This window comes from Molothrus aeneus, chromosome 7, assembly GCF_037042795.1.
Source record: "Molothrus aeneus isolate 106 chromosome 7, BPBGC_Maene_1.0, whole genome shotgun sequence".
In the NCBI taxonomy this organism is placed as follows: Eukaryota; Metazoa; Chordata; class Aves; order Passeriformes; family Icteridae; genus Molothrus; species Molothrus aeneus.
The window spans coordinates 123,634-149,572 of record NC_089652.1 but is presented as its reverse complement, the minus strand read 5'-3'; the positions used below and the strand labels follow the sequence as shown (position 1 = coordinate 149,572).

Genomic DNA, 25,939 nt, shown 5'->3' with positions numbered 1-25,939 from the left:
TAGCCTCCCTGCCCTGAATGGGAGCATCAGTTCTGAGGGATGCTTCACCACCCACCTCTATCCCAGCCCTGGGAAGTGAGTGTCCCATGCCCTGGCTCTGGAGGCCAGACACGCTTGCACACAGCTTGGGTAGTGCAGTCCAGCCCTCCCTCCTCCCCAGGCATGGGAGATATGAACCAAACTTGCCAGCTGTGACAACGATCCCCTCTCAAAGCTTGCTGAAGTGTGAATATTTGACTCAAAGCACAGCATTAGGTTAGGATCATGATGAGCTGGGCAAGTGCTCAACTGGTATGTGAAAGAGAGAAGGAAATGGAAAAAAAAAAAAAAGGTAGCTCAAAAGAGAATAAACAGCCTTAAGAGGCCAGGCTAGATCTTAGTGGTACAAAAGCCCTCATCCTGATTCTTGGCAAAACCACAGAGGGATGAGGTTGGTATTTGTGTTCTGATGGCTTATTGCTAGGTGTGCTTGTATTTTCCTTCAGTGGGGAGGGAAGGCAGTCATGGGCAGCAAGGGAATTTGAGGATAACAGAATAGAGACACAGATGATGAAGCAGAGAGAGAAGGGAAGGGACTGTGTACAGCCAGGCTGTGGCACTATGGTTATCTGCATAGATGTAAATTCCTCAGGTTGGTCAAGAATAAGGTTAAATATTTTTTTTGCTTTGTTGGTTTTCCTTTTTAGGTGAGACAGAAGCAGCTATGGCCTTGGCAGAAACCCACCCAGATGCTCAGTCAACAGCTATCTTCCTGGACACAGTTTGGTAGAAGACACCACGCAGCAGAGAGGTGTAGTCAGGCACACGGAAAAGGTGCTTCTCCCCGTAAACCACATCGTAATCTGCGCTCTTCCCTGTGACCAGGACACGAATGTTGGGCTCATTGGCTTGGCTTCCCACTGCCAGCACATAGATCTCAATGTCAGCCTTCTGTGCGTCCTGCACAGCCCTTTCAATGGCCCTGGCTGTGATCCCTTGGGAGTGTCCGTCAGAAAACACCAGCACCCTCTTCTTGGCCGCAGTGCGGGCAGAGCGGCGGTACATCTCTGTGATGAACTGCAGAGCAGAGTTCACGTCCGTGGCATCATTCATGTACTCCATGTTGTCAATGGCCTTGGCAATGACCGTGTAGTTGTACTGGAACTGAGTTTCCACTTTCTGCTGGTTCCGGCCGCTGTACTGCACTACCGAGATGCGCACGGAGTCGTCAGTAGGCTTGCTGGCCTCCAGAAACCGCCCTGCCAGCCGCTTCACGAACTTCTTGGTGGTCTCAAAGTTCTTGCTCCCCACACTGGTGGAGCTGTCCACCAGCAGCGTGATGTCAGCTGGCCCAGTGAAGGTGACTGCAAGGGGAAAGGTCCAGGGCTTGTTACACTTTGACTCTTCCATGGAAAGCCAGTGAAGTCACTGGCTTGTCTCACAGGCTTCCTGTCTTGTCAGACTTGGGAAATCTCCATTCGTGCTAGCTTTCTTTCCCCTGCCCCAGTGCTGTCCTACACTTGTCCTTTCACCCATTCATTCCTTCTTTTATTTGGTTTAGGATAGGCTGTACATGTTTATTTGGCTGAGATAATCTAGTGACTCTTGTTTAAACACAGTGGCTCTCCCTGTGTGTCTGGGGAACCACTTCATTGTCCTCACTTCCCTTCTTTCCATGGAAATTCTGAGGACTGATTATGCTCCTTTTAATGGAGGTGTACTCCATTAAAACCCCCCCTGTTCTCACTTTTCAAGCACCTTTCACCAATATCCCTGCCACAGAACTAATTTTGCTCATGCTTCCACTACTAGATAGTAGGAGCAGGTAATGAGGTCATTTGCTAAAACCTGGGAGGGTTGCGATCTTTCACAGCCTCCTCTCTAGGTTTGAGATGTCAGAGAAACAACCATCTATGCTTTTCCCCAGCTGCTTTGGGCTGGTATGTGTGTGTGAGAGACCCTGAGAGTGTCTGACAGATTTTGCTCACCTCTCCAGACCAGTAGCATCCCCATTGCAAGAGGTGTCCAAGCTGTGCATCCCCACAAACAAAAGCTCCCACTTCCCCAATCACACCACCCACAGCCCCTCAGCGTGGCATGAGGAGTCAATACTCACTTGGGCAGGTGTAGTCAGGACATTTTTTCTCTGTTAAGAATATAAGAGAGATTAATGTCACCAGCTGGCCCAGAAAAACCACTTGTCCCACAGATCCACAGAAGGGACAGAAGTTCCCCTCCAGAAGGTGAACACCCACCTTTGCCATCTGTGCAAAGGCTATAAACATGCATGAAAAATGGTGTGGACAGACATGTCCTGCAGCAGGTGAGGATGGGGACCTGACCACAAAGTATTCTGAGACACAAGATACCCTTGTCCCTGTTTAAGAGCATGACTGAGGAGACACAACGGAGGGCATCCTGCATCCCTCACCACCTTTCCCATTGCCTTCAGCCACTGCCTTTCATCCACCTTGGCAGATGTACGAGGTGATGTTCTGCAAGAAGGTGTCATCCAGGAGCTCAGCATAGTTGTCCCTTTGAATGGACAGTCCTGGCCTGGTTGGTCTGCTTAAACAAGCAATGTCATTCAGGTGGTCTGGATTTGGAGGGTTCCGGAAAATGTCACCAATCCCAAGGGAAACCACCTGTGGGGAAGTTCGAGTCCATCACTGGATGCATTCATCATCTAATGCATTCATAACTGTGTATGCCTGCCACTTTGTGAAAGTGCTTCTAGTGACACCTGTGCCCCTGCCCTAGCCTTGTGTAGCAAGGACATGGAGACGCCTAGAGAGCCTGCACTGCGCCACACAGCTGCCGCATGGCAGGTCCCCCATGCCCTTACCGGGGTGACATCACACAGGGAGTTGAGCGGGGTGGGGTCCCGCAGGGTGTCAGAGCGCCCGTCTGTGATGACGATGGCCACGCGCTTGTCGGATGTGAACCTCCGCAGCAGGTTGTCCTTGGTGAACTGCAGGGCCTCGCCAGTGTAGGTGCCCCCAGCAATCCACTGCAGGTTCTTGACTGCCCTGCAAGGACAGACACCAGTGATCCTGCCAGCCTTGCCCATGGGTACTGGAGGAGTAAGAACATGGCTTGTGACCAGGCAGACACCCCCACATGAGGATTTGGGTGGAAAACTGGCGAGCTCCTTATTTTAGCCTCAGCACCACTTACGATGCCACCAGCCACTACCTTCCACTAAAGGACATCTAGATCATTGCAGCTGCAGGAGCTGCTGGCCTGGATATGGAGGATGGGGGGTGAGTAGGTTCCCCTGGGCCAGACCCCACAGACTCACTGCTTGAGGGCTCCAATGTTGTCGATGTTGGCATCCCCCATGGCCACCAGCTCCTGTGTGTTGTCATGGCTGTACTGCACAACGCCCACACGGGACTCCCCAGCTTCAAACTGTGGGACAGAACAGAAACCAATTAGGGGCACATACCTCAGGGGAATGCAGAGTCTCAGAATCCTGCTGATGGTTTCTCCTGCCTTTCTGATGCAGGCTCTGATTCTCTTCTGCCTTATTCTGGGCAGGCAGAGCCCCACCAGGAGTGGATGCACATTGGGACCAATTTGGTGAGAGTAAATGAAAAGGAGACCCAAACCTAGATCTCACAGCTCACTGGTCTCAACAGAAGCCACTGGACTCTAAGGCACATGGTAGAATTCTTGGGATTGTCCTGTGTGAAGAGTCAGGAGCTGGATTTGATCTTTGGGTCCCTTCTAACTCAGGGGATTCTATGGTTCCATGAGAAGATGTTTTCAAGACTCCTGGTTTTCTTCGAACACAGTGGTTTTGCTACCCAGCTCTACCTTTTCTGCTTATTACTGGCTCTGCCATCCAAAAAGCCCCATGTATCCCCACCACACTAGTATTCAACAGCAGATTATGTGCTTTAGATGTGGCTGGTTATACCTTCAGGAAAGTCTGGATCCTCAACAGCCCTTCAAATCATAGAGGTAAATAAAACATACAGCAGGTTACCAGAGAGGAGGCAGGAAGAAGAGCAAGCATTTGTGTCCCTCTTCAGACTGAGAGACTCACTATGGGGACAGTATTGCTGGGTTTGGGCTGCAAGGGTAATTTTTATTAGACTGCTTAACTGGGTGACCTAAATCCAAGTTTGGGAGATGGAAACTTCCAACATACTCCAGACGCCTGAAATGCTCATCAGAACAAGGGAGAGACTGAGACACTGATTGATCAGGCTGATTGAATGCTCAATGCACCATCTGCTCTGGGACATGGAGGAAACAGAATCTCTTTTGCCCAAATAGAGTGAAATGTCTATTTTGGGACAAGGATCTGCTGTCTAATCTCCATCACTTTATGAATTTGGGAAGACCCACCCCCAGATTGAAGCCAAGCCTGGTGGAGGCTTTTTGGAGTGGGGGCACCTCCCCATTTTCCCACCTGCAGTGAAAAATAAGTGAGTGCACACAAGGATTTCACAGCACTCAGTGGAAATCTCACCTTGACCCGCTCATCCTTGCTCAGGCGGTCGATGACTTTGATGATAAAGTCCTTGGCAATCTGGAAGTTCTGCAGGCCAATGCTCTCTGAGCTGTCCAACACAAACAGGAGGTCGACGGGACCACAGGTGCACTCTGGAGCAAGGCACAGGAGTGGAAGGACATGTTTTTCAGGGAAGCATTTCTAAAGGAAGTAGCTGATGCCTGCTGCAGGCCTGCCCAGCTGGGTGCCTAAGCCCCAAAGCACGGTGTAAAACAATGCAGGAAAATAGCTGCATAGGAGACTTGAGAGCCAGTTTACAATTTTTCCCATGTGCATTTGCTCCCTAATAAGACATGCGGCATTTTCAGGCTGTGAGCACCCGTAAACCACCCAGTAATTATTCCATAACCCATTCCCTCATAAGCCTTCTCATTTCTTCCATTCACCCAGTCCAGCAGGACAGAGGTGGCACTGGTGGGCTGGAGGCTGACTCAGTTTGCTCCCTTCTTTCTCATTATTGAAGAATATAATGTGCCCTTGGCTCTCCTGTCAAGCTTTTGGACTGCAAACCCAACCTATCAGGGCAGCATCACAGAATAAAGCCCAGCACATTCCTCTGCTGACCAGCACAAGATTTTGAATGAAGAGGAGAGAACTACATCCACAGTGTGCCCAGAAGAGACGTCCCAACTGTAAAACGGGCAGAGAAAATCCACCCTGCTGGTACACAGGGCACCTTGACAGCTGTTTTCCAGTTGCAGAACCCAGCCACATCAGCCTCTAATCTGTGTGGCACTCTCAGAGATTGCTTCTTGCCCTCCCTTGCCCAGCTCATATCTGGTTCTCCCTCGAAGGCTCTCACTACATCTCCATGTAGTGAGAGCAGGGAGGAGAGGGGTGCAAGGAAGGAGAAGGACTAGCAAATGTTTGCAGAGCAACTTTGCCAAGTAACACTCACCACAGCAAGCTAGAGGAAAAGGGAGAGAAAGAGACAACATTAAAATTCTTGACAAAAGGATTTTTCACACCCTAATGCAGACTGCAGGTTTGTGTCTCTGCAAACCCACAGACACCTGGCCTGGACAATCCAAGCTCATGGAGGTTTCTCTCCCACTTGAAATACCCAGATTCTTTCCCATTTCAGATTGTGATGCCCTGACCTGGAGCACCACACACACACACAGCTCTGTGTCTGCTGATGCACATGCTGATGCATTCTTATTTAAACAAAAATAAAAGCTAAGCAAATCACCAGAATATAGAGCTTAAAGTCAGTTCTCCATGTACCCTGTGTCCTTCCAGCACTTCATTACTGGCCATGGGCCAGAAGTCCTCTGCAGGAAATACGTGCTGCTTCTCCCGATGGCAGGACACCCTAAACCAGCCCCCCGCTTCCCAGGGGGGAATATTAGACCATGATATTTAGGGAAAAAAAGCATTGCAAAATGGGCCACTCAAGGACTTCTACACAACTTTTCTCATGTTTTCCCTGTACAGAACCACAGACAAACCAGTCTATGCCACATACAAGTGAGACACAGTTGTATGAGCTACTCTAGAGATGGAGTTGGAGGTCTGTGGATCAAGGACACTTAATTGTGGCTCATGAAAGTGGAGAGATGCCCATGGATGGCATTTCACTGCCTGAGGACAGGGAAAAGCAGCTGCCTCTTGCTTTGCAAGGCACTGAGCAGGGTGGGAGGAGAGGTACAGGGATACTCACAGCACATCTTCATGATGATGTCCAAGATTTCACATTCCTGAAAACAGAGGAAAAGAAATGTTTGATTAACAGCAAAAGCAATGCATAGAGCAGGCCAGCAGGCAGCACCCCAATCCTGCCCCACTCACATCTGGTCCTGGAGGCCCCACGGGTCCTGGTGGTCCCTGTCAAAAAGAAGCACAGAGGAGTTACAGGAGCAGTCAGTCCTATCTGTGGTGTACTCTAATGGTACCTTGCCAAGTAATGCAGAGTTGTGAAAAGCCTCTTGGCTTCCCAGTTGCTGTCCCCTGCACTGGGCTTGGAGAAGGAATATCTGCTTGTTTGCATGATTCCCTGCTGCTGCATGGAGGTGGAAGGAGGAGATCCACTTCCATATGTGCCACGCACACATAGGTGGGAAGGCAGTGAGCACACACAGTGTATGCATGGCTTGGTGTTCCTCCCAGAGCACCCAGAGCATGAAGGGATGGAGGGATGGATGGAGGGATGGTGGGATGCATGCCACTGGGACCAACCCTGACAGGATCCTTACTTACCGGAGGACCTTCACGTCCCCTGTGGCCCTTTGCTCCTTTGATGCCACTGGGCCCAGGGGTCAGGTTCTGGAATGAAAACAAAACCAAAACTCATAAATCTGTGTGTGTCAGGGGGCAGCACTGGTGCTGGCTGGGGGTCTCTGTACAAATCACAAATGGGACGGGACTGCTGGGGAATGCGTCTCGAGCTGTTTATCTTCCAGCATCACTCTCATTACATGGTTATGGCAATGGGAAGATGCCAGCAGCTCACATCCCCGGCAGCAGACAAAGAACTCAATGTTACAACTCATTTAAAAAGTTTTTTGACCAATCACACAAAGCAAAAGCATATTGACAGTACTTCTATCCAAACACTATGAGCACATGTACCTTTAGTTAAAACAATGCTTGCTTATTTAGAATAAAACACCTACTTGTAAACCTTAAAATACAATGCACAGAGCTCCATTATTAAGCTTAGAACTTCCTAATATCTCACTAGATAAACTTTTCTGTAGCTTAATGAGTTATTGTATCCAAGCTTTAATACACAGACCATTGTTCTATTCATCCTTTCTTTCTACTTCTTATATAACTTTTCTACTGATGAATCTTATGGCTACTGCTTAGCTCTAGTCACAGTCCTGCTGTCTCTGAGGCCTGCCTTTCGCAGCTTTACCAAAACCCTCTGATTTTAAGGATTCCCGCACAACACTTTTCCTTCCAGATGTCTGATGAGCCCTGCTTCACCACTGAAGTGTTATCTGAGGTTGCTGTACCCAATTAAATGAAGACTTGGAAGGAACACTGGGTAAATCTCCCTCCATGGGCCAATGATAAAGCTCATATCACCAGTGCCATCATCATCAGTGCCACCTGGAAGCATACAAAGCCTTGCAGAGGTGATACTCACCTCACCTTAACAAATGTGCAGGTTTGCCAGCTGTCAGACACAGAATGAACACCTGCAGGGAGCTCCCATTGCTATCCATCAGTCACTGCTCAGAGGCAAAGGCTGAAGATTTACAAAATCTGATGACCTCTGGCCCATCATTGCCCAAGGCTCCTGCACTGTGCTCATAGGAAGAGAGGATTCACATGATTACTCACATCATTGCCAGGGTCACCAGCTTCCCCTTCATCACCTTTAGGTCCGACATAGCCTTTTGTTCCCTGAAAAACAGTATGGATGAGTCTGCTGCGTGACTAGCTGTTGCTATTGTGGTGAAGTTGGTGCTGGCATTTGGTGACCTCATGAAAGCTGGTTTGGGACAGGGGGGGAGAGCAGCACACAGGCTCCCAGCACCAGATTTCAGTGTTCTTGATGACGAGAACTTCTTTGGTGGCTTTCACTGCTACAGAATCACGGAATTGTTTAGGTTGGAAAAATCCTCTAAGATCAAATCCAAACATTAACCCAACACTAAATCAATCCCTCAGCATAGCATTATCCAGCTCCCCTGGGTGACATTCCCAACCCCAAACTCTGGCTCTGGGACTGCTTCAGAGAGCACCCAGCACAAGCTGCTGCCCCTGGGTGTTACAGCCAGAGCAGGACACTTCCACTGGAAGCATCCACTGCAGGGAGAGGTGGGCAGAGAGAAAAGAGGGTTCTGGAGATGCAGGTTGCTTCAGGTAGCCCATTCCAACATGCAGTTGATGGAGAAGTTCCAAGTGCCAAACCACCAGCAAGGGTAAATCCTGTGTAGCTGAGGAAGCTGCACACTTACATTAATGCCAGGGTTGCCTCTGTCTCCTGGCTGCCCCTGGGGATGGAGAAAAGGAGCTGTGTTAGGTTGGACAAGTAGACATAATGGTATTACAGTTTCAAGGCAGCACAAAAAACTTACTGGGGCACCTGTGAATCCAATTGTGCCATTCCCAGGAGGACCATCCTCCCCCTGGAAAGGAAGGCAGACACAAATGAGATAAAGAAATGCAGACCCCCTCAGATAGCATGGCAGCAGGATGCTGGTCTCCTTGGACAGTGTATCTCCCCAGCAGTATCACTCACCCTTTCTCCCATCAGCCCAGGGTCCCCAGGCAGCCCAGGTGCTCCAGGCAATCCCTTTGGACCCTGAAAGAGGCAGAAGAAGGAGTCAAGCATTGCACATCATCATGTGAGCTGGGAAAACAATGACTTCTGAGGCAACCAGCTACCAAAACGAGCCCATTGTGGAGGTGTTCTGCTTATACAAGAGCAATGTGAGGATTGATGCCAGAAAGTTCTTTATTCAGAGGCTGGAACAGGTTGCCCAGACAGACTGTGGCTGCCCCATTCCTGGAGGTGTTCCAGGCCAGGTTGGACGGGGCTTGGAGTAACCTGAATAGTGGAAGGTGTCCCTGCCCATGGCAGGGGGGGGAACAGGATGAGCTTTAAGATCAGTCCCAACCCAAACTAGGATTCAAACTAGGATCAAATGTTCTAGGATTTCTATGTAAGCCAACAGCTATGCTTGGCTTCCATTTGCTCCCCACCCTGGGGATCAAACCTGCTGCTGGCAGATTCAGGTGGCTGCCCCCAGACAGCATCTTCCCCAGCTCTCGTGATGGGAAGCTCTGTGGTTTGTGGTGTAGCTATAACCTCTCCAAAAAATGACCTGAGGGAGGTGGGGGAAAAGGCAGCTGTGGCCTGAAGGACCCATGGAAATGCCTGGATGTGTCTGCCGGGAAGCCAGTACTGGAGCCTGTACCAATAGGTTGAATAGCATTGCAGTATCCATGGGATTTGGGGAAAGCCCTAATGGGCAGCACCTGCTGCACATCCCTGCATCCCCTCCCTGCAGAAGAAGCGATGATGAAGCAGCACTGACCTCACTGCCAGGGGGGCCATCATCTCCCCTGTAGCCTTTGGGTCCTGAAGGTCCAGGCTCACCCTAGGGAAACACAGAAAGTTCTCTCAAAGAGGCTTTCTCTTGCTGCCACTCCTGCCCTGAAAGGGCTGGTTCCTTTGTTTTGTGGTTTGATGGGTAGAGGTGCCCATTGGCAAGTTAGGTCCACCTTGGAAAGCCTCAGAATGGACCTATAGATGTGGGTGAATACTGATGGGGAGGTGCTTCAGGAGCCATGCCTGGCTTCTCCTTTTCCTCCTTCCTCCTTTAGCACTATTTTCTCTGTGAAACCCTGTGGGAGGTAGATCCCTGCTGAGCACGAACCAAACCCAAAAACTTTCTGGGCTGAGGTGCAACACTGCAGGTATGGGCCACACATCATGTGCTTTTAGTGGGAGCTGAGGCCCCCAAAGCCATCCCTCTCTTTCAGAGCTCACCCCAGTAACAGAGGACCTGGTGGGAAGAGGACCAGGGAGGATGGGCAGATGCTTTCCAGCATCAAAGCACAGCTGTGTGGCACAGTGGCACCTCATCAGCTGTGACACAGGTGCCCCTGGAGGACAGTCCTTGGTGCAAGCACATCACCCTGAAGGTGACACAAACCTCCATGTGCCTTCTGGCTTGGACAAGTCTGGGTCCCAGCCAGGGTGGCTCTGGGGAGTTTCTGTTCTCAGGAGGCTGCAGAGCCCTGGCAGCGTTTTCTGGAACAGACCAAAGCTGTCACGCTGTCACATCCCATCTGGGCAGTGGCTGCTTGCTCCACCAGCTGCAGGGCTGGCCAGAGGCACCATGAGACAGGAGAGGAGGCAGGAAGAGTGCTCTTTTCTCTGAGAGCTCTGCAGATGCCCAAGGGAGCCCCTCCACCTTCTACTCAGTGCTCACAGCCCTTTGCAGGGTTTGCTTTCCAGGAGGTGAGATATGATGGTGGACAATGAGTGGGTAGTGATGCTCTGCCATCACATCAAATATTCAGGCAGCATTTTGAGTGGAGCTGAGTGTGCAGCCAGTCCTCAGGCAATGGAGAGGACAGAGGGATGCAGAGACCTGGTGCTGAACATCCATACATGTCATACATACCCTTCTCCCAAGGAAAGGTGTCCTTGTGGGTGCAGAAAACTTGAAATAGCACAGTGCAGAGCACTGAACTGCTTCAAGGCATGTGACCTTATTTCTGCACAAAAGCCCAGAAGAGAGAAATCTTGGAAGGAAGGACAGGAACTTGTGATCCTTCACACCAGCCAAGGCTGGAGCCACGGCACCCTTGGCTCACACTGGCCACTCTCATCCTCACTGCAACCACACAGCGCAAATCCCTCATGGTCTTGAAGGAGTTTATGATGGATGATGCAGGATTTTGGGTGAGTATATCTTGTCCACTACTTCTCTGGGTGCAACAAGCACGTGACAGAAGGGATGGGCACCATGGCCAGGAACAGAGAAGGGCCACCAGACCTGTCCCATGAGGCTCAGGGAAAGAGCGTGCTGGCCTTCAGCTTCTCTCAGATAGAAACAGGATGAAAGGAAGTCATAGGTTAGCGGGAGCACTTTCCCCTTGCCAAGAGAAACACACTCCAAGGTCCAGAGCTCGCAGATAACATGGCTTGAAAAATACTTGTGTTTGCCAAGGCCCCACTCTTACCCAAACCTAATTACACATTTATTTTTAATTTGGACGAACACAAGCATTTTTCCTCAGCTAATGGAAAAATCATCCTCACTTTGCAACTGCTGTTCAAATCTCCCTGGAGTGGTGGGAGCAGTGGGGCAGCCTCTGGCCTGGGGAGGCACTGGAGCTGCTTTTGTAATGCTTCCCTCTCTGACAGGGGTTTGACTCAAGTTCAGTGGTGGGGAGGGAAAACTGGTGGCCCATAGGAGATGCCATTCTTTCTCCTCTTCCTCCCCAACAGGAAAGGCTGGCTGGAAGTAGGATCTGTCCCAGCCTGGCTCCCCACTACGCTTGCATCAAATTTTTGTCTTCTACATGGTCTTTCTCCTGCCTTGAACCTGGAACGTGCCTTTACCACACAGAGGTAGAGGCAGCTGGGGCTCCAGCCCCAGCCTCTTTTGCTGGCACCAGCTTGCAGCACTGATCAGTGGATCGTTACATGCACACATCTGAAGAATTGCTTTCCCACCAGGGCCACCTCCCAAAAAGACACCTGAGCAAGCTGGATTCTGCCAAACTTTCTCTGCACAGTGCAGGTCTGACATGGGGGTCACCCATGCTGGGGACAATATGAATGCAACAGCCCCCCCTTCATGTTCTGCACTCCAGATCTTCTCCAAGGGCTCTCCAACACTTGGCCAGGAGAAAGGAGTTTAAAAGCTGTCTCACATCTGTCTGCATGCTGGCCTCCATGCTTCACCTCTTGTGGGAGTCCTGCTCTGCCAGTGTGGGAGTGTTTATCTTGATACATTCCTTTATCTTGGGATCCATCAAAACTCTGATGGTGTGGGTAGAAGGGGAATTGTCCTACAGAGCCCAGTTCAAGGGTGATGTCAAAGTGTGCTTGCTCAGGTGCAAAGATCCTGTTGGCCATTGCAACCAGTGCCATGGCCATGAAGGAATGACCCAGCAACACCTCCAGACCTCAAGTTATCAGTTGGGAAGAAGGAGCCTTCAACTGTGCAGGGGACAGAAGCCTTCCTCAGGCTGGAGGTGGTCAACCCCTGCTCTCCAGCAAGTCTGTGACAAGATGTGTCACTGACACCCCTAAGTGAAGTGATCAGTTTCTGGCCCCAGGCCTGGACATTTTGTGTGTGGCTGCATCTTGCACTTGCCAGTTTCCAGTTCTGTCAGATGTGTTGGCATCTGTTTCCACGGGATTGGGAAATGGTGTGCAGGTTGTTCTGCCCACAGCCCAGCAGCTAAGTCTCCATTTTTTTGGTCCTGTTCATATCCCGGATTCTCATAGAAATCCCTGCCCTTTTTCACCAGCTTTGCTTCCTGGTCTAGAAGATGCTGAGAAGTTGCCCCAAGATGCTGTGTCATTAATTAAACTTCCCATCCCACTCTCTCTGATGTCCCAAACACTTCCATCCAAGATCCAGAAGGTTAAACCAAGCTCTTACCTGGTCGCCAGGTGGACCGAGGGGTCCTTCCCGCCCTTGGTCACCAGGTGGTCCTGGCTCTCCCTGAAAACACACACAGAGGAGCAGGTGTGGGTGCAAAGGGACCTGTGTGCAATGGGGAGCAGGGGTGCAGCACCCACAGTGGGATGGAAATGCAGCCATCCAAACAGGCAAGGATTTGAGGCAGATTCAGGAATTGAGTAGGGAGCTGTCAGAGATGGAGGAAGATAAAGACAGGCTAGTGTGGCCACATTGAATTCAAGAAGATAGCCCTAAGAGGAAGGCTGTGTGAAGCTTGCATCTAGGGGACATTTTCCCACCCATTTTGTGCCACAAAAGCAAAAGTGTGGAGAGATTCATCTTTTGCAGATACACAGAGCTGGCCCTGGGCCCAAACTAGCCACACTCAGCACTCACGGCTGCTCTTCTAGAGCAGCTCCTGCCCTGGGCAGTCTGCATGGGGAGGAGCACAGCTTTCAGGATCCTGCATCCTTCCTCCAGCCTGCCATCCTTATGGAGCTAAGGGGATTTCCATGGGAATGAGGCACAGATGAAGAGAGACACCCTCACCTCTCACTCCCCTCTCCTTTGCTAACACTCAGAGACCTGAGCCAAGGCTCTTTGCAGAGAACTGATAGGACAGTAGGGCACAGAAAACCTGAGTCTCAGTGGTTTTGCACCCCATCAGTTCCACTAGAAGGAAATACCCCATGGACAGGGCTCAGTTCTCTTTCACTGAACAGCCTTCCACAAATCCAGCAGAGCTGCATCTCAACAGGGCAGTGTGACTGCCAAGCCGAGGCTGGCTCTGCAGCACCTTCCTCATCCAGACACATAGCCAGGAACTAACAAGTCAGGGAGGCAGAGGAGAGAGGAATTTGGGGAAAGCAGTTGAGAGGTTGGTGACCTAAAGCTGTTGTTTGCAACCTAGAAGTGTCCAGATGCATAAGCCAAACAGCAAATATAAAACCCAATTTCCAAATGGCCCTGAGACATTTCTGGCAAGGTTGCACAGCCTCGTGCTTGGACTCAAAGTTGGAAGGAAGCAGCACATCGTCTGCTGAACAATTTAACTGCAGGACGCTGGCATGCCTTCATCTCCTGCACATCTGCCCCGCACACCCCGTGCAGTAACGCTGACACTCCCTGAACAGTAAACAGGAAGGGGGAGGCTGCCAGAGGCCCCCTCTGAGCCAGAGCTGCCCTCTTGCAAGGCAGACCTTTGCCCCTGTCCAAGCTGGTGGCTCGCTGTCCTTGCTGCAGGGACAGGAAATGAGTGGTGCAACAGTGGACGGGATTATGGGATGCTGCTGTGCGATGCTCTGGCTCCCACCACCCCCAACCCGCACAGAGCGCCCCTTGCCCCTCCCTATGACGTGTGGCATGGCTGTTGCTTGCCACATGTTTGTCCTGGCCTGCTGAGGGTTCCTGCCTGTCCCTCCCACGCTCACGCTTGATGACTCACCCCAGCAGGCTGGAAACATACTTTCCTAGTGATTCCCACTCAAAAGGGGAGAGAAGAGTGTTTTCCCTTCCATCCATACCCACTCATGCTGCCCTGATGCTGATTGTACCTGTGCCCTCCTACCCGAGTCACTGGTAGCTCACGCAGCCCCTTTCCTCTTCATTAACTAGTTTTCCAGTTGTGAGGAAGGAATTGACAGCTGTTCACTTGCTCTTGGCTTGCTGGGCATGCTCTCTTCTGGATTTTGGCTGTTTGGTGATCACCTGCCAGCATAAAGGGGCAACAGCAGATCCCTCCCAAACTGGAATGTCAAGGCACTGAGCTTGCCTGCTGGCCCAGATGCTGGTGGAGTTAGCTACTGGACACCTATTCCCAGTCCCCAGCTTCCAAGCATCACCCCTCTTGCAAGCAAATGTAGAAGGCTGCCCTGCGTGTGCAGTTACCGGCTGTCCTCTCGGTCCACGGTCACCTGGTGAACCTGGGGGTCCTCTCTCTCCATTGCTGCCCTGCAAAGAGAGGGTGGCATCACAAAATCAAGGCCTGTTCCCAGCAGGCCAAACCCCTCCTTCACTGCCCACCTCTGAGCAGGCTCAGCCCCAGGCCCCCTCCTCCTCTTCCAGAGGGTACCAGCCCCTGCCCTGGGGGTGGGTGAGAGGTGCTCTCACTTACCCGTTCTCCAGGAGGGCCATCCTCACCTAGAGCACCCTGTGGAGAAACAAGAGGGGTAGTCAGGGGGTGGGGATGGCCAGCAAGCACACACATGGGCATCACAGGTAGAGAACTCACCTCATCACCAGTCTCTCCAGCTGGTCCAGGCTCACCTCGGTTCCCAGGAGCTCCCTGCAAGGCATGGGGATGCACACAAGAAGTCAGACAGTTCTGGATCAAAGTCCTGCACACTTGAAGAGCTTTGGGCAAGCTCTGCTTCAAAGCTCAGGCTGTAGCAGGGGTCCTCTCACAGAGAGCAAGAGGATGTTCACACAAGGGTTCTTCTTCACCCACCTTCTCTCCAGGGTTGCCAGGAATCCCCTGTCGGCCAGGCTTTCCATCATTCCCAGGCTCCCCCTTCACAAGAACACAAGGTAGCATCAAGACTGCATCCAGCAGTGGATTTCAGCTCCCACAGCACAGAAGCTGTCAGGAGCCACAGTGCACCCCAAGCATCTTTCAGGGTTTTGGTGTCTCCCCATCCCAACAGATCCCTCCCTACTCCACTCCCAGTGAAAGCCACCTTTTCACAGCACTCCCCTGATATCTCAGGGATGCTTTATGCCAGGCTTGTGGGCACCCTCGAACTGTGGGCACACTGTGGGTGATGGGAGCCTCCTCTAGTGAAAAGGCCAGGTCGGACAGGGCTTGGAGCAACCTGGTCTAGTGGAAGGTTCCCCCTGCCATGGCAGGGGGTGGAATGAGGTGGACTTTAAGGTCCCTTCCCATCCAAACCATTCTGATTCTGTGATAGTCTTGCCCCCAATCAGTGCAAGCAATTTCCACCTCTTCCTCCTGCATCCCTCCTCAGCTGAGGCTGGGCAGAGCAACTCACCTTTGCTCCCTTGGGTCCAAAAGCACCAGGATCTCCCTTCGGTCCAGGCGGGCCTTGAGCTCCCTGTTGAAATTAAAGGCAGTGTCACTGAAACCTGAACTGGTGACACCATCTGCAGGAAACTGGGCATGGACTGAGCATCCCAGCAGCCTGGCAGGCAGCTCCCAGTTGGGATGGACGGGAGGGATATGGTCAGAAGGGACTCCTGCACCATGGAGCTGTGCTAGCAATGCTGCACCCACATTGCTGAAACACTTCTGAAGCTCAGAGGAAAATGATGGAAAAGGTGGTTTTGGGCTGCTGTAGCTGGACTACAGTGACATTGGTGCCAGCACAAATGTGTCATCCTGGGAGCATGGAAAAGGCAGGAAAACTGGGAAAATGCAATGTCAGGTGGCCCCAGGGCAACTGAGGACAGCTTCCAGGCAAGGATGAGGCAGAGTGCCCCAGGGTCAGTCCCGAGGTGCCATGCCTGGGATATAAGCATCACACATTTCCAAGCAATCCCCTATTTCCACACACCATCACAGCAGAGCTGTTCACCTGCATGCAAGGGGCACCCACAGGGTACCTACATCGAATCCAGGAGAGCCTTTGCAGCCAGGTAATCCAGGGTATCCCGCTTCACCCTGTCAGGCAGCCAAAACAGGGGTCCCCAATGAGTGACACTCCCAGGAAGACCCCATCCATCATCCCAGACCCTTGGAAGGGACATTCCAGCCCCATCCCTGGCTGGCAGATGGATGGCCCTGCAGGGAGGGAACCCCACTGCCCCACAGGCTTCATCACCAGACCCCACAATGGTTTTGGAGGGGCAAAAGCCAGGGTGTTTAGGCCAAGCAAAGTCCCCTGCAGCAGAGATTTACCTTCTTGCCATCAATGCCATCGATTCCACGCCTGCCTTTCTCACCCTGAAACAGAGTACCAGGATTGTGAAGTGATTCCCAAATTCCCAGTGCCTCCCAAACGTCAAACAGAGGAAAATGATGCAAAAGCAGAGTCTGACCTTGGCTCCTTTGGCTCCTCTTGAGCCCTGCAGAGGGAAGGACAGAGGTGTCAGATGTCTATGCAGAGCAGATCCATCCCCCCAACACAGTGCAGTCCCCACACCAGCTCAGTCTGAGGACTCAGGCATTTACCACTCCTCTGTACGCCACTGGATCCCACTGGATCCTGCTGGATCCCTGTTCTTGGCTCAGGCAGTGCCAGCAGGAGGGGTGGATGTGGGGGCGCATAGGAGACCCCAACACCACACAGCTGCAGGGCCAGCCCAGGATAACCACTAATGGGGACATAGGGATCTCTCCCAAACATCCCTGCTGTCCTCACCTTTTCTCCTCGGCTTCCTTTGTCACCCTAGAGAGGAAGGGAGAAAGGGAAATGGGAGAATGAGAACACTGGCAGCACAAAGCCCGTGGCCCATCTCTGAACCACCTCTGTGAGCCTGCAACCCCACATACCTTCATTCCTTGGTATCCAACAGGTCCCATGTCTCCTGGTCTGCCCTAGGGGACAGAAACACTGTGTAATAGACGCAGATACAGTCACCACCACTGGACAGCATCCCCCGAGACTCTTGATATGGGACTCAGCTGCCATTCTCTCACACAGGAGCCTCTCCCATAACTCTGCTCCTCGTTTTTCTAGTCTGAGAGCATGGGATCATTGTGGAGAGCCAAGAGGACTTGCCTTCACCTCCACCATCTCCAGCTCTTCATGGAGGTGAGGGAAACTGGGTGCTTGGGGACATGTCATTTGAGAGGAAAGGGAAGAAAACCCTTGGGAAGAAAAAATGCATGGCATGGGGTTTCCAGTTTGGGAGCACACAAGATGGGTAACTGCATGCTTAGGTGTGTGGGAGAAATGTGCCTCCCAAAAATAAGTGTGCCTAGTAAAATAAAAGAGGGAGGAGGAGGGAAATAGTTTCCTCATGCTCTCAGGTTATTTACCAAAGATTTCCCTGTAACACTGCTGTGCTTGTGTCAGAGGAGGCAGGAGGGAGCCCAGAGTCCACCCCTGGGCTGGCACACATGAGTCAGAGACATGTCCTGCAGGAGGGACGGCTATTTTGGGTGAGGAACAAGGAAGCCTTGTAGCAAGAGGAGGAGCCTCCCCACTGCACAACATGCATGACTGCACACCCCATAGAAACAGGATGATGCTGGGGAGGATGCATCCGAGAGGTCTGGCCACAAGCAGCCAAAAAACAGCCCCTGTGCAGAGTCACCAGGGCTGGTCCTTCACTTACTGGGTCTCCAGCCTCTCCTTTCTGGCCGGGCAGACCTGGCTTGCCTCGTTCTCCCTGCAATACAGGAGAGAAACACAGTTAATCATCCCCAGGAACATAACGATGACCTGTTGAAAGAAGAGCAGGGAGGATGGGAGCAGAAATGCTCCATAGATAGAGGGAGCAGATGGTGCTGGCCATATGGGAGCATGGTGTGGGTCCATGCCCCACAGGTGATGCTGAGAATGATAATGATTCCAGGTGTCTGAGCATCCCCAGTGAGCCCATCCCACTGTCCCAGTCCCACAATGCAACTACAACCAATCCCTCACCTCATGGCCAGGGTCACCAGGAGGTCCAGGGGGCCCTCGGGGAGGCTGCGGGAGAGATGTGTGGGTTAGACCAGCCTGAGGCACAGCCTGGGACCACAGGGATAAGAGGGAAGGGGACAGGGCTCTCAAAAGCCTGACTCACCTGGCACTCGAAGGAGCAGCACTGCACAGAGGGAAGGAGGAAACAGCATTAGAGGAGGTGGCAGTAGCAGGGTCACCCTGCACCCTGCTTGGGGGGGGGCTTCCCAGGCTTACAGGGGTTGCCTGCAGGGCAGGGCTGTGCCACCAAGCCCCCCTAGCCATGGGTCACCCACAGGGGACAGGCTCAGTCACAGGGCGACACTCACCGATTGCTCTGTGTTAAGTTTCTGCAAGACAAGAAAGCAAAGAGAAGGGATTTAAGAGGGACAGGAGGGCCTGGGGAGGGGGCGGCCTGGGGAGGGCATGGGCAGTGCTCACAATCATGTCAATGATGGTGTTGATGGTCTCCTCCACATCGATCTCCCGAGTGGGCTTCAGGCTGGTGGCAGTGAAATTGCGGCGGTAGGCATGGTCTGTGGCAATGATGTTCAGCCGCTGGTCCTGGGGGTGGGGAGGGCAGAGTGAGACCTGTGGGCACCTGTGCAGGCTCTGAGTGCCCCTCCTTTGTACCCTGGGGGTCCCATGGTCCCACTGGTGACCCCCTGCCAGGAGCATCCCTGCTGCGTGGTCCCTACCAAGTGGTTGGGGGAGATGGCAACAGAGAAAACTTTGATCCCCAGGAGTTTCGCTTCATTGGCAGCATCATCCAGGCCTCCACAGGGCTCCTTGTAACCTTCCAAGGGATGTCCATCAGTCACCACAATCAGGTATTTATTCTCCTTGTGATGGGAACCACTGGAAGGGTTTAAACACAGGATTTAACGCTGAAAGAATTTAGCTGGAGAGGAGTGGTTGGACATCTGGGGACACTCACCCCAGACAGTGCCCTAGTCTGTGGTCAGGGCGTGGCTCATTCCAGCAAAGCTGGAGCAACTTGCCACCCCTTTCCCCACGCTGTGATCTCTTTTCCCAGCCTGGGGACAGCTCTGCACAATGCACAGGGATGTCCCAACCCTCCACCGACCAGAGCCACACCACCCCCATCCTGCTGTGCCCGCTGCAGCCTCGCCGCCTGACCCAATGAGTAGCTCCTCGATGCCACGCTTTATGGCGCAGTCAGTGTAGGTGCCCTTCCCGATGTAGTTGACAGAAGACACGCGATTCTTCAGCTCGCTCTGCCCGCTGGGCATCGGCGTGAGGCTCTTGATGAGCACCACCTCGTCACTGTAGTGCAGCGCTCCCGCATTCCACACCAGGTTGCGGTCACAGCGGTAGTACCTGCACAGGCACACCAGGACACAGGGTTCACTTCACTCACACCAGCACAGCAAATGCAAATCCTCTGCAGAACAGGGATTTGCCAGGGTTCCCTGCTCTCCTGCAAAGCTGGGCCATGCTTCCCATGCAAAGTACACCATGGGACCCCAGGATAACTTGTCCCATGGGTGGAAGGGCAAAGCGATGCAATGGGTGGGCATCTGCAGGGATCAAACAGCTTGGCAAGAGAGGCTTCTGGAAGAGGTGCCAGGGGCTGGAGCTGGGCAGGAGGGGCTGAGCCAGATAGCCAGGTGTGTGTGTGTGCAAAGCAGGTAACCACCGAAACGTCCCGCAAAGAGGTTTTCCACTGCCAGATGTGTTAACATCAAAGAGGGATGCCTCCCTTGGAAGGATGCTCTGACTTGGGGAAGGATAAGTGTGTGTGTGTTGCAGCCCTGTTCTGTGCACTGACATATCCAGCACCTGTGACTCCCTGGGAAAGAAGCACCACCTGTGCTTTGGCCATTGCCCCAAAAAAGATCTTTTCAGGATATGAGGACCAATCCCAAAGGGATGTGATTTCTTTTTCAGTAAGTGGGGGCCAGTCCCAAAGGAGTGGTGTTGCACATCTTCTCTCTGCCCATCAGGAGCTGTCCCAAAGCCACCTGAGCCTTGTCCACTGCTGTTCCCTCTATCCCACTGCAGAACTGAGCCTGCAGGCCTGAGCACAGGGGAGAGTGATGCTGCACTCATGGAGGCCTGGCAGGTTGCTCCCAAGCACAAGGCTCCTGATCACTCAAAGCCTTGTGAGACAACTCTTCTGCCTGGGCAATGGACAGGTGAGCTGCCCCCTCCTAACCCTCCTGAGATAGGACATTGCCCTTCCAGCTGGTGCAGCACTGGGACATCCCCACAGTGCACCTCTGGGCACCAGCACACATCTCCTGCTGCCCTGAGGAGCTCAGCAAGACCCATGTGCCTCCAGCACTTGTGGTGCCCCTGTGCATCCATGGATCTCCTGCCCGCAGTCAAGCCCAGCACCACCCCCTCTGGGATCCAGGAGCTTTGGTGCTCCTGGGCATCCCTGGGCATTTCCTTGGGAAAGCCAGGGTCCAACCTTGGTTGGTGGCTGCAGAGGTGGGTGAGGAGAAGACAGATAAAGAGCTGGGGAATGGGGTGGGTAAGGGGCACCCAAAGCGGGGATGTGCCAGTGGCAAGGGAGGGTTTGCTCTGCAGCTCACCCTGTGAGTGCTGAATTTAACCCCAGAGGTGCCCTACTGCCACCCCTGCACCCAGGTGGTTCTGGGCCCAAGCACAGGGACCAGCATCACTTTGGCACTGCACAATAACCACATAGCCACCCAGAGGTGGTGGGGTTGGGCTGCCATGTCTGCCACTCCAGCAATTCCTCCCTTTCCTGAGGGTGGGTGCTAGCAGCCCTGTTAAAGCCACGCTGCTGCTGTCAGCACAGACAGAGAAAAAACCAAGCAGCTGAGTGCTGGGAGAGGGGGGAGAGGCTCCCATCCCCCTTCCCAGCATCTCTGCTTTCCTTCTTTTCTTCTGTGGACAGACACACAGGGGGATCTCAGCATCCCACCCAGCAGCAGGCTCCATCCCCAAAGCAGTCTGGATAAACCCTTGGGGGATGTACCTCTGGGTGAGTTTATCAATGAACCGGTTGGTGAAATCTTTCACTTGGGTAACCAGGTCCCCAAAGGGCTTCACCCTCAGGGCAACACTCTCCGATGTGTCCAGGACGAAGAACAGGTCCACAGGGCAGTCTGGGAAGAAGTGGAGAGGCAGGAATTGGCCAGCAGTCCTGCTGCATCGCCTCCCCCTCCCAGGCTTCCCACACTGCCCACCCCATTTCCCACTTAGCAGGCTCCTGGGATCTGGGCTAAGGGGAATGCTTTCACATCTTTATCCCCTTGGCATCAAGAGTAAGCAAGATCACTTTTTCAGAAAACATAATTTTGTGTAATTTAACACTTTCCTATACTTTCTTTCCTGTTTCCATTCAAAGGATATCTTTGCAAGACCTATACTACTTATTATACCAAATAACATGCAGCTGCAGGAACCACTCAAAGAAATAAAACCAGTTTAGCAATCAATGCAGTAAGAAAGTTAAAATTTTCTGACACATCCTGCCAAAAATACAATTTTAAGAAAGAGCAATAACATAAACTCCCCTTAAGAGCCAGCATCCAGCCAGAATAGTTCAGACAGCTGGATTGGTATCCGTTGTTATCCCCCTCTCCTCCATCCCACTGCTACGGGTAACTCCAGACCAGACAGAACCAAGTAAAAAGAGCCAAAAAACACGAAAGGGGGTACTTCTTGCAGATCCTCTCTAATCCTACACTGCTCTCCTCAGCAAGCCCAAACGTCCCGACAAATCTGTGGTGTGTCTGCAGCAGAGGCATCCGTCTGGAGGGAAATAGCAGTCAGGCTTCTCTGCTGATCCTGGGAAGAAAAACCACCCTGGAAAGCATTCCAGGCTTACCTTCTGTGCTGGAGACTTGGGTGATGATTTCTGGGCGCTGAGCACATGAGCCCCCCCACAGGAGGCCAGCCGGGAGCAGCAGAGTGAGCAGAAAGTCTCGCACCCTCATGTTTCTCGGTTCAGATTACCATCGAGCTGGATCCAAGGAAATAAGCAGGGCAGGAAAACCCAGCAGCTGAGCGAGGCCACAGTCTGGAGGCAGGAGTCGCTGAAGATATTTTTTTTTACTGCTTTCCTCTTGGTTTCTGTGGGAGGAAGAGAAGGCAGGAGGGTAAGGGTGAGGAGGAGACTTCTCCACCCTGAGGACAGAGGGAGGGATCAGGAGGTGTCAGCTGTGAGTCAAACTTAGGAAGCATTTCTCCTTGCCCTTTTTATGGATGTCACTATGGATGTCACTATGGATGTCACTATGGATGTCACCTGCAATGGCAGCCCAGCCACTGGTGCCTGGGACCCCCACAAGCCTTGCAGGGAGCCCTGGAGCAGGCAGTGCCCACCAGCTTTGGGGCTCAGGCTGCTTGCTGGAGCAGGGGAGCTTGGGACACCTGCCAGCATTTTCCTCTCAGCTCCTGGGACAAGAAAGCTGCGCCAGGGGGACAGGCATTCCCATCACATCCCAACCTGCAGGACATCTGGTCTGGGTTCTGCCAGGGGAGTCCCCACCACGCGGCACAGCTGAAGCTGGGGGCATAGGGGCACCATGGAGGCACAACATTTTTTGAGAAGCACTTTCTTCAAAGACTTTTGGAGAGACTCTCTTCTCAGTTTTGGAGAAGCACTTTCAGGGCTTTCTGCTCAAGCCAGTCAGGAACAAGAGAGGCTTGTTACTGAGGACAAACCCACAGGGTCACCCAAGATTGCAAAAAACCCTTCTCCTCAGGGCCATGCTCAGGGCAGGGAGTTGGGAACAAGGTCAAAGCTGTCAAGGCCAGGAGGTAGAAACAGGAGCACAAGTCCTTAGGGATATATGGAGATGAGCCTCTTGTCACTTGGTAAGATGGCAGGAGAGCCTGTGGACCTCTACAGCAAGGCACCCCAAGGTGGGATTGACCATCTGCTCTTTATGGCCAGATCTGGAGATAGTCCTGGAGAAGTCCCAGGTCCTGCCAAACCCCACATGGGTGGGAGCATTAATTGCTATGGAGGGGTAGGGGGAGAGGTGAAGTACCTGAGGGCTGACCCTGGTACAGCTGCAGCTGTAACTTGCTCCCAAAAGCACAGGAGGGCACCAAAAGCTTTAAATAAAACATTTTAAAGCATAAAATAAAATAAAAATAAAGCATTAAATAAAACGTTGGTGGCTCCAAAGAGCAGAGTCAACAGCACAAACCCAGCTGGCACAAAGTTTGCACCCAGGCTGGGCACATGGAGGCAGCAGGAGACATGCCACACTGGAGGACCATGGAGGGCTGCTGCCACCTCTGTCACCCTGCCTGTCCTCTGACAGCATCTCTGTGGGGATGGTCAGGCAGAAACATTGCAGGTTTGGCTGTTGGAGGTGTCCCAAGTTGAGACAACTCAGAAGAACCCAGAAGCTCCACTGATTACAAGTTAAAGCAGTGGAGGACCCTGTCCACTCTACATAGGCAGATACATCAAATAATGATGCTTTGGATAAACAGCATCCAAAACCAGTGGAAAATAATCTGCAGAATGTGCTGAACTGAAACCTAACAAACCCAAAAAACTTCAGGCACACTTTTCACTTCAACATGAATTTACAGAATCACAGAATAAGGTGAGTTGGAAGGGACCGTCAAGGATCATCGAGTCCAGTCAACCACCCAGGCACTGAGGTGTGTGGGCTTTGCTGGGCAGCACATGTGGCACCAGGAGATGAGGGCACTGCAAGGCAAATTTTCACAACATCTCAAACCTACTGAAGATGCTCTCCCAGAGAGCAAGCATGCCCAGGACAAGTCCTGCTGCCTGACACTTCATGGGGATCAGACCTGATCTGGCTTTCCAACACACCTCCTCAGGCTCCCACAAGGGAACTCTCCTAGGATTTTGAAAACCAGTCAGCAATTCCCAGAAAAGGTTTGCTGGGAAGGGATCTGTCTTCATGCATCAGCTCAGCAGAGTCATTTCCTCTTAGCATTCTCCTTTCCTCTCTCCCCTTCCCTCACAGGGGATTATCCCAAGAAGAAGAGCTGACCTCCCCCTCCCTGCAGGCAGGGAAAAGCAACCCCTGTTGGGCGCAGCTCTGCAGAGATGGAGAAAGCTGGAGGCCAGCTGGCTGTGTCAGCAAAGACTTAATGATCGTGGTATGGCCTGTGCAAGGCGCCTGCTGACTGTACAAGGCCCGGAGCAGCTGCAGCCTGTCAGACCCCGTATGCCCTGGGGAGCTCTTCTCACCTCACTGGGGACCCCTGTCCCTGCCTGGAACCCGGGCCTGACCCCCCCAGGGCTGTCATCAGGCATGGTGTTCCAGGAGCATCTCACCAAATCGCTGGACTGGAGAAGTGTCCGGCTTCCAAAGCATTTTAAATCATTGTTTTTTCCAGGTCTGTGGTGCTAAACCACGGACAACAGCCAGCAGTGTCCTCAGGACATTGAATAGCTATTTCTTTGGAAGAGCGTGAGCTAGTTTTGCAGGAAACAAATCCACTCCCAAGTCAGTGGAACTAGCAGCATGCCACCGTGTCTCAAAATCCAACAACACATGCCTGTGAAGGATGTCCCCGTCTCCTTCCTCTTCAGATGAGGACAGAGAAATTGAGCCCAATGGCTCTGTCCCCCCTGACAAGAGCAGGGAACCTCCTCCATCTATCATCCTCGCTCTGGAGTGCCATGAAGATGGGCAAGGGAAGCCCCTCCAGGGTACCTAAGTGCCCCAGGGAATGGGTGTCCTCCTTCCCCTGTCTCAGACCACAACACTGCATTAAACTTTCAGTCCAGTTCCAGACCAAACTGGGTGCTGGAAAAAAAATGTACGCTTGAGACAGAATTTTTGCTTTTTCTTCTCCCAGAGATTGAAAAAAGAGTGAGTTTGCTCTGTTTTTCTGATATTAACTCTTCCATATAACCATTTCTTCCCTTTAATCAAATTCACTTGGAAATGGAAAATAGTGCTTCCACAGGAAACATGGAAAGGAGCTGAAATTAATTCCCATGGGAGAAGCCAGGATTGAACCCATCAGTACACACAGAACCAAAGGGTGCTTTGGAAAGCAGAGAAGGACCGAGTGCCAGGTCACAGCTGGGGCTACTTTGTCCCCTCAGATGGTTCTGGGAGATGCCCCAGATAGGGAACACCAAAATTTCCCTGGTTGTAACCACACAAAGCACACCAGTGCCCTGCCAACTGCCTGAGTCATCTTTTTCACCTTCCACCCACTCCTGGGGACGTGGGCACCCAGTGATGGAAATGTTTGGGATGATGGATATTTCCATATGTCTGGTTACCAGGGGCTGCACCTCCCCAGACTGGCTGTAGGACCCCAAGCTGTCTTTCCCAGCCTCCATCCCAGTGTCCTCTCCATCTCTGTGCCCAGTCCTGCACCATAGAAGCAACTGTGCTGTGAGCCCGGTGCTGCACCAACCACAAACCCCACTGGAAAGAACGTGGCTTGTGGTGCTTCTGCTCATGATAATTCAGCTTTCCACAGTGGATCTCTGCAGGAGGAGGCAACGGAGAAACCCCTCTGAGCAGGAAAACATCACCTCTCCCAGAGGTGCCTTGGCAGAATCTCACCATGGCAGAGCAGGCCTAGGCAGCACCAGAGGGGGGTCTGGCATCCACCCACCTGCAAAAACACCCCAAGGAAGAGACAACCCATATTCCAAAACCCTTGATAGTCCTACAAAATGGCCCTTGGCACCCTCTCCTTGCTAAGGGCTCGAAGCCACCCCAGAAGACGCAGCCCAGCTGGGACATTGGTGCTTCTCCGAACCGCTGACCCAGCACGAACTTGCTGCTGTGCTGCTTGCCAGCTGTGTC

General features: G+C 52.4%; 1 protein-coding gene across 1 annotated transcript; it reads right to left on the bottom strand.

The window, feature by feature from the left end:
• Positions 1–361: 361 nt before the first annotated feature.
• Positions 362–22,105, bottom strand: COL6A1 (collagen type VI alpha 1 chain). Its single transcript, XM_066553536.1, has 35 exons — positions 21,997–22,105; positions 21,142–21,271; positions 19,311–19,511; positions 18,869–19,028; positions 18,612–18,734; positions 18,500–18,520; positions 18,295–18,315; positions 18,153–18,197; positions 17,842–17,895; positions 17,054–17,098; positions 16,923–16,949; positions 16,600–16,626; positions 16,460–16,504; positions 16,169–16,222; positions 15,594–15,656; positions 15,053–15,115; positions 14,837–14,890; positions 14,720–14,755; positions 14,494–14,556; positions 12,586–12,648; positions 9,496–9,558; positions 8,697–8,759; positions 8,533–8,583; positions 8,413–8,448; positions 7,793–7,855; positions 6,701–6,766; positions 6,293–6,328; positions 6,165–6,201; positions 5,400–5,408; positions 4,460–4,593; positions 3,281–3,390; positions 2,825–3,008; positions 2,450–2,624; positions 2,096–2,125; positions 362–1,343 (listed from the first exon to the last, which is right to left on the bottom strand). The coding sequence occupies exons 1-35, from the start codon at positions 22,103–22,105 to the stop codon at positions 733–735; spliced, it is 3,072 nt and encodes a 1,023-aa protein (XP_066409633.1). The 3' UTR covers positions 362–732.
• Positions 22,106–25,939: the final 3,834 nt, after the last annotated feature.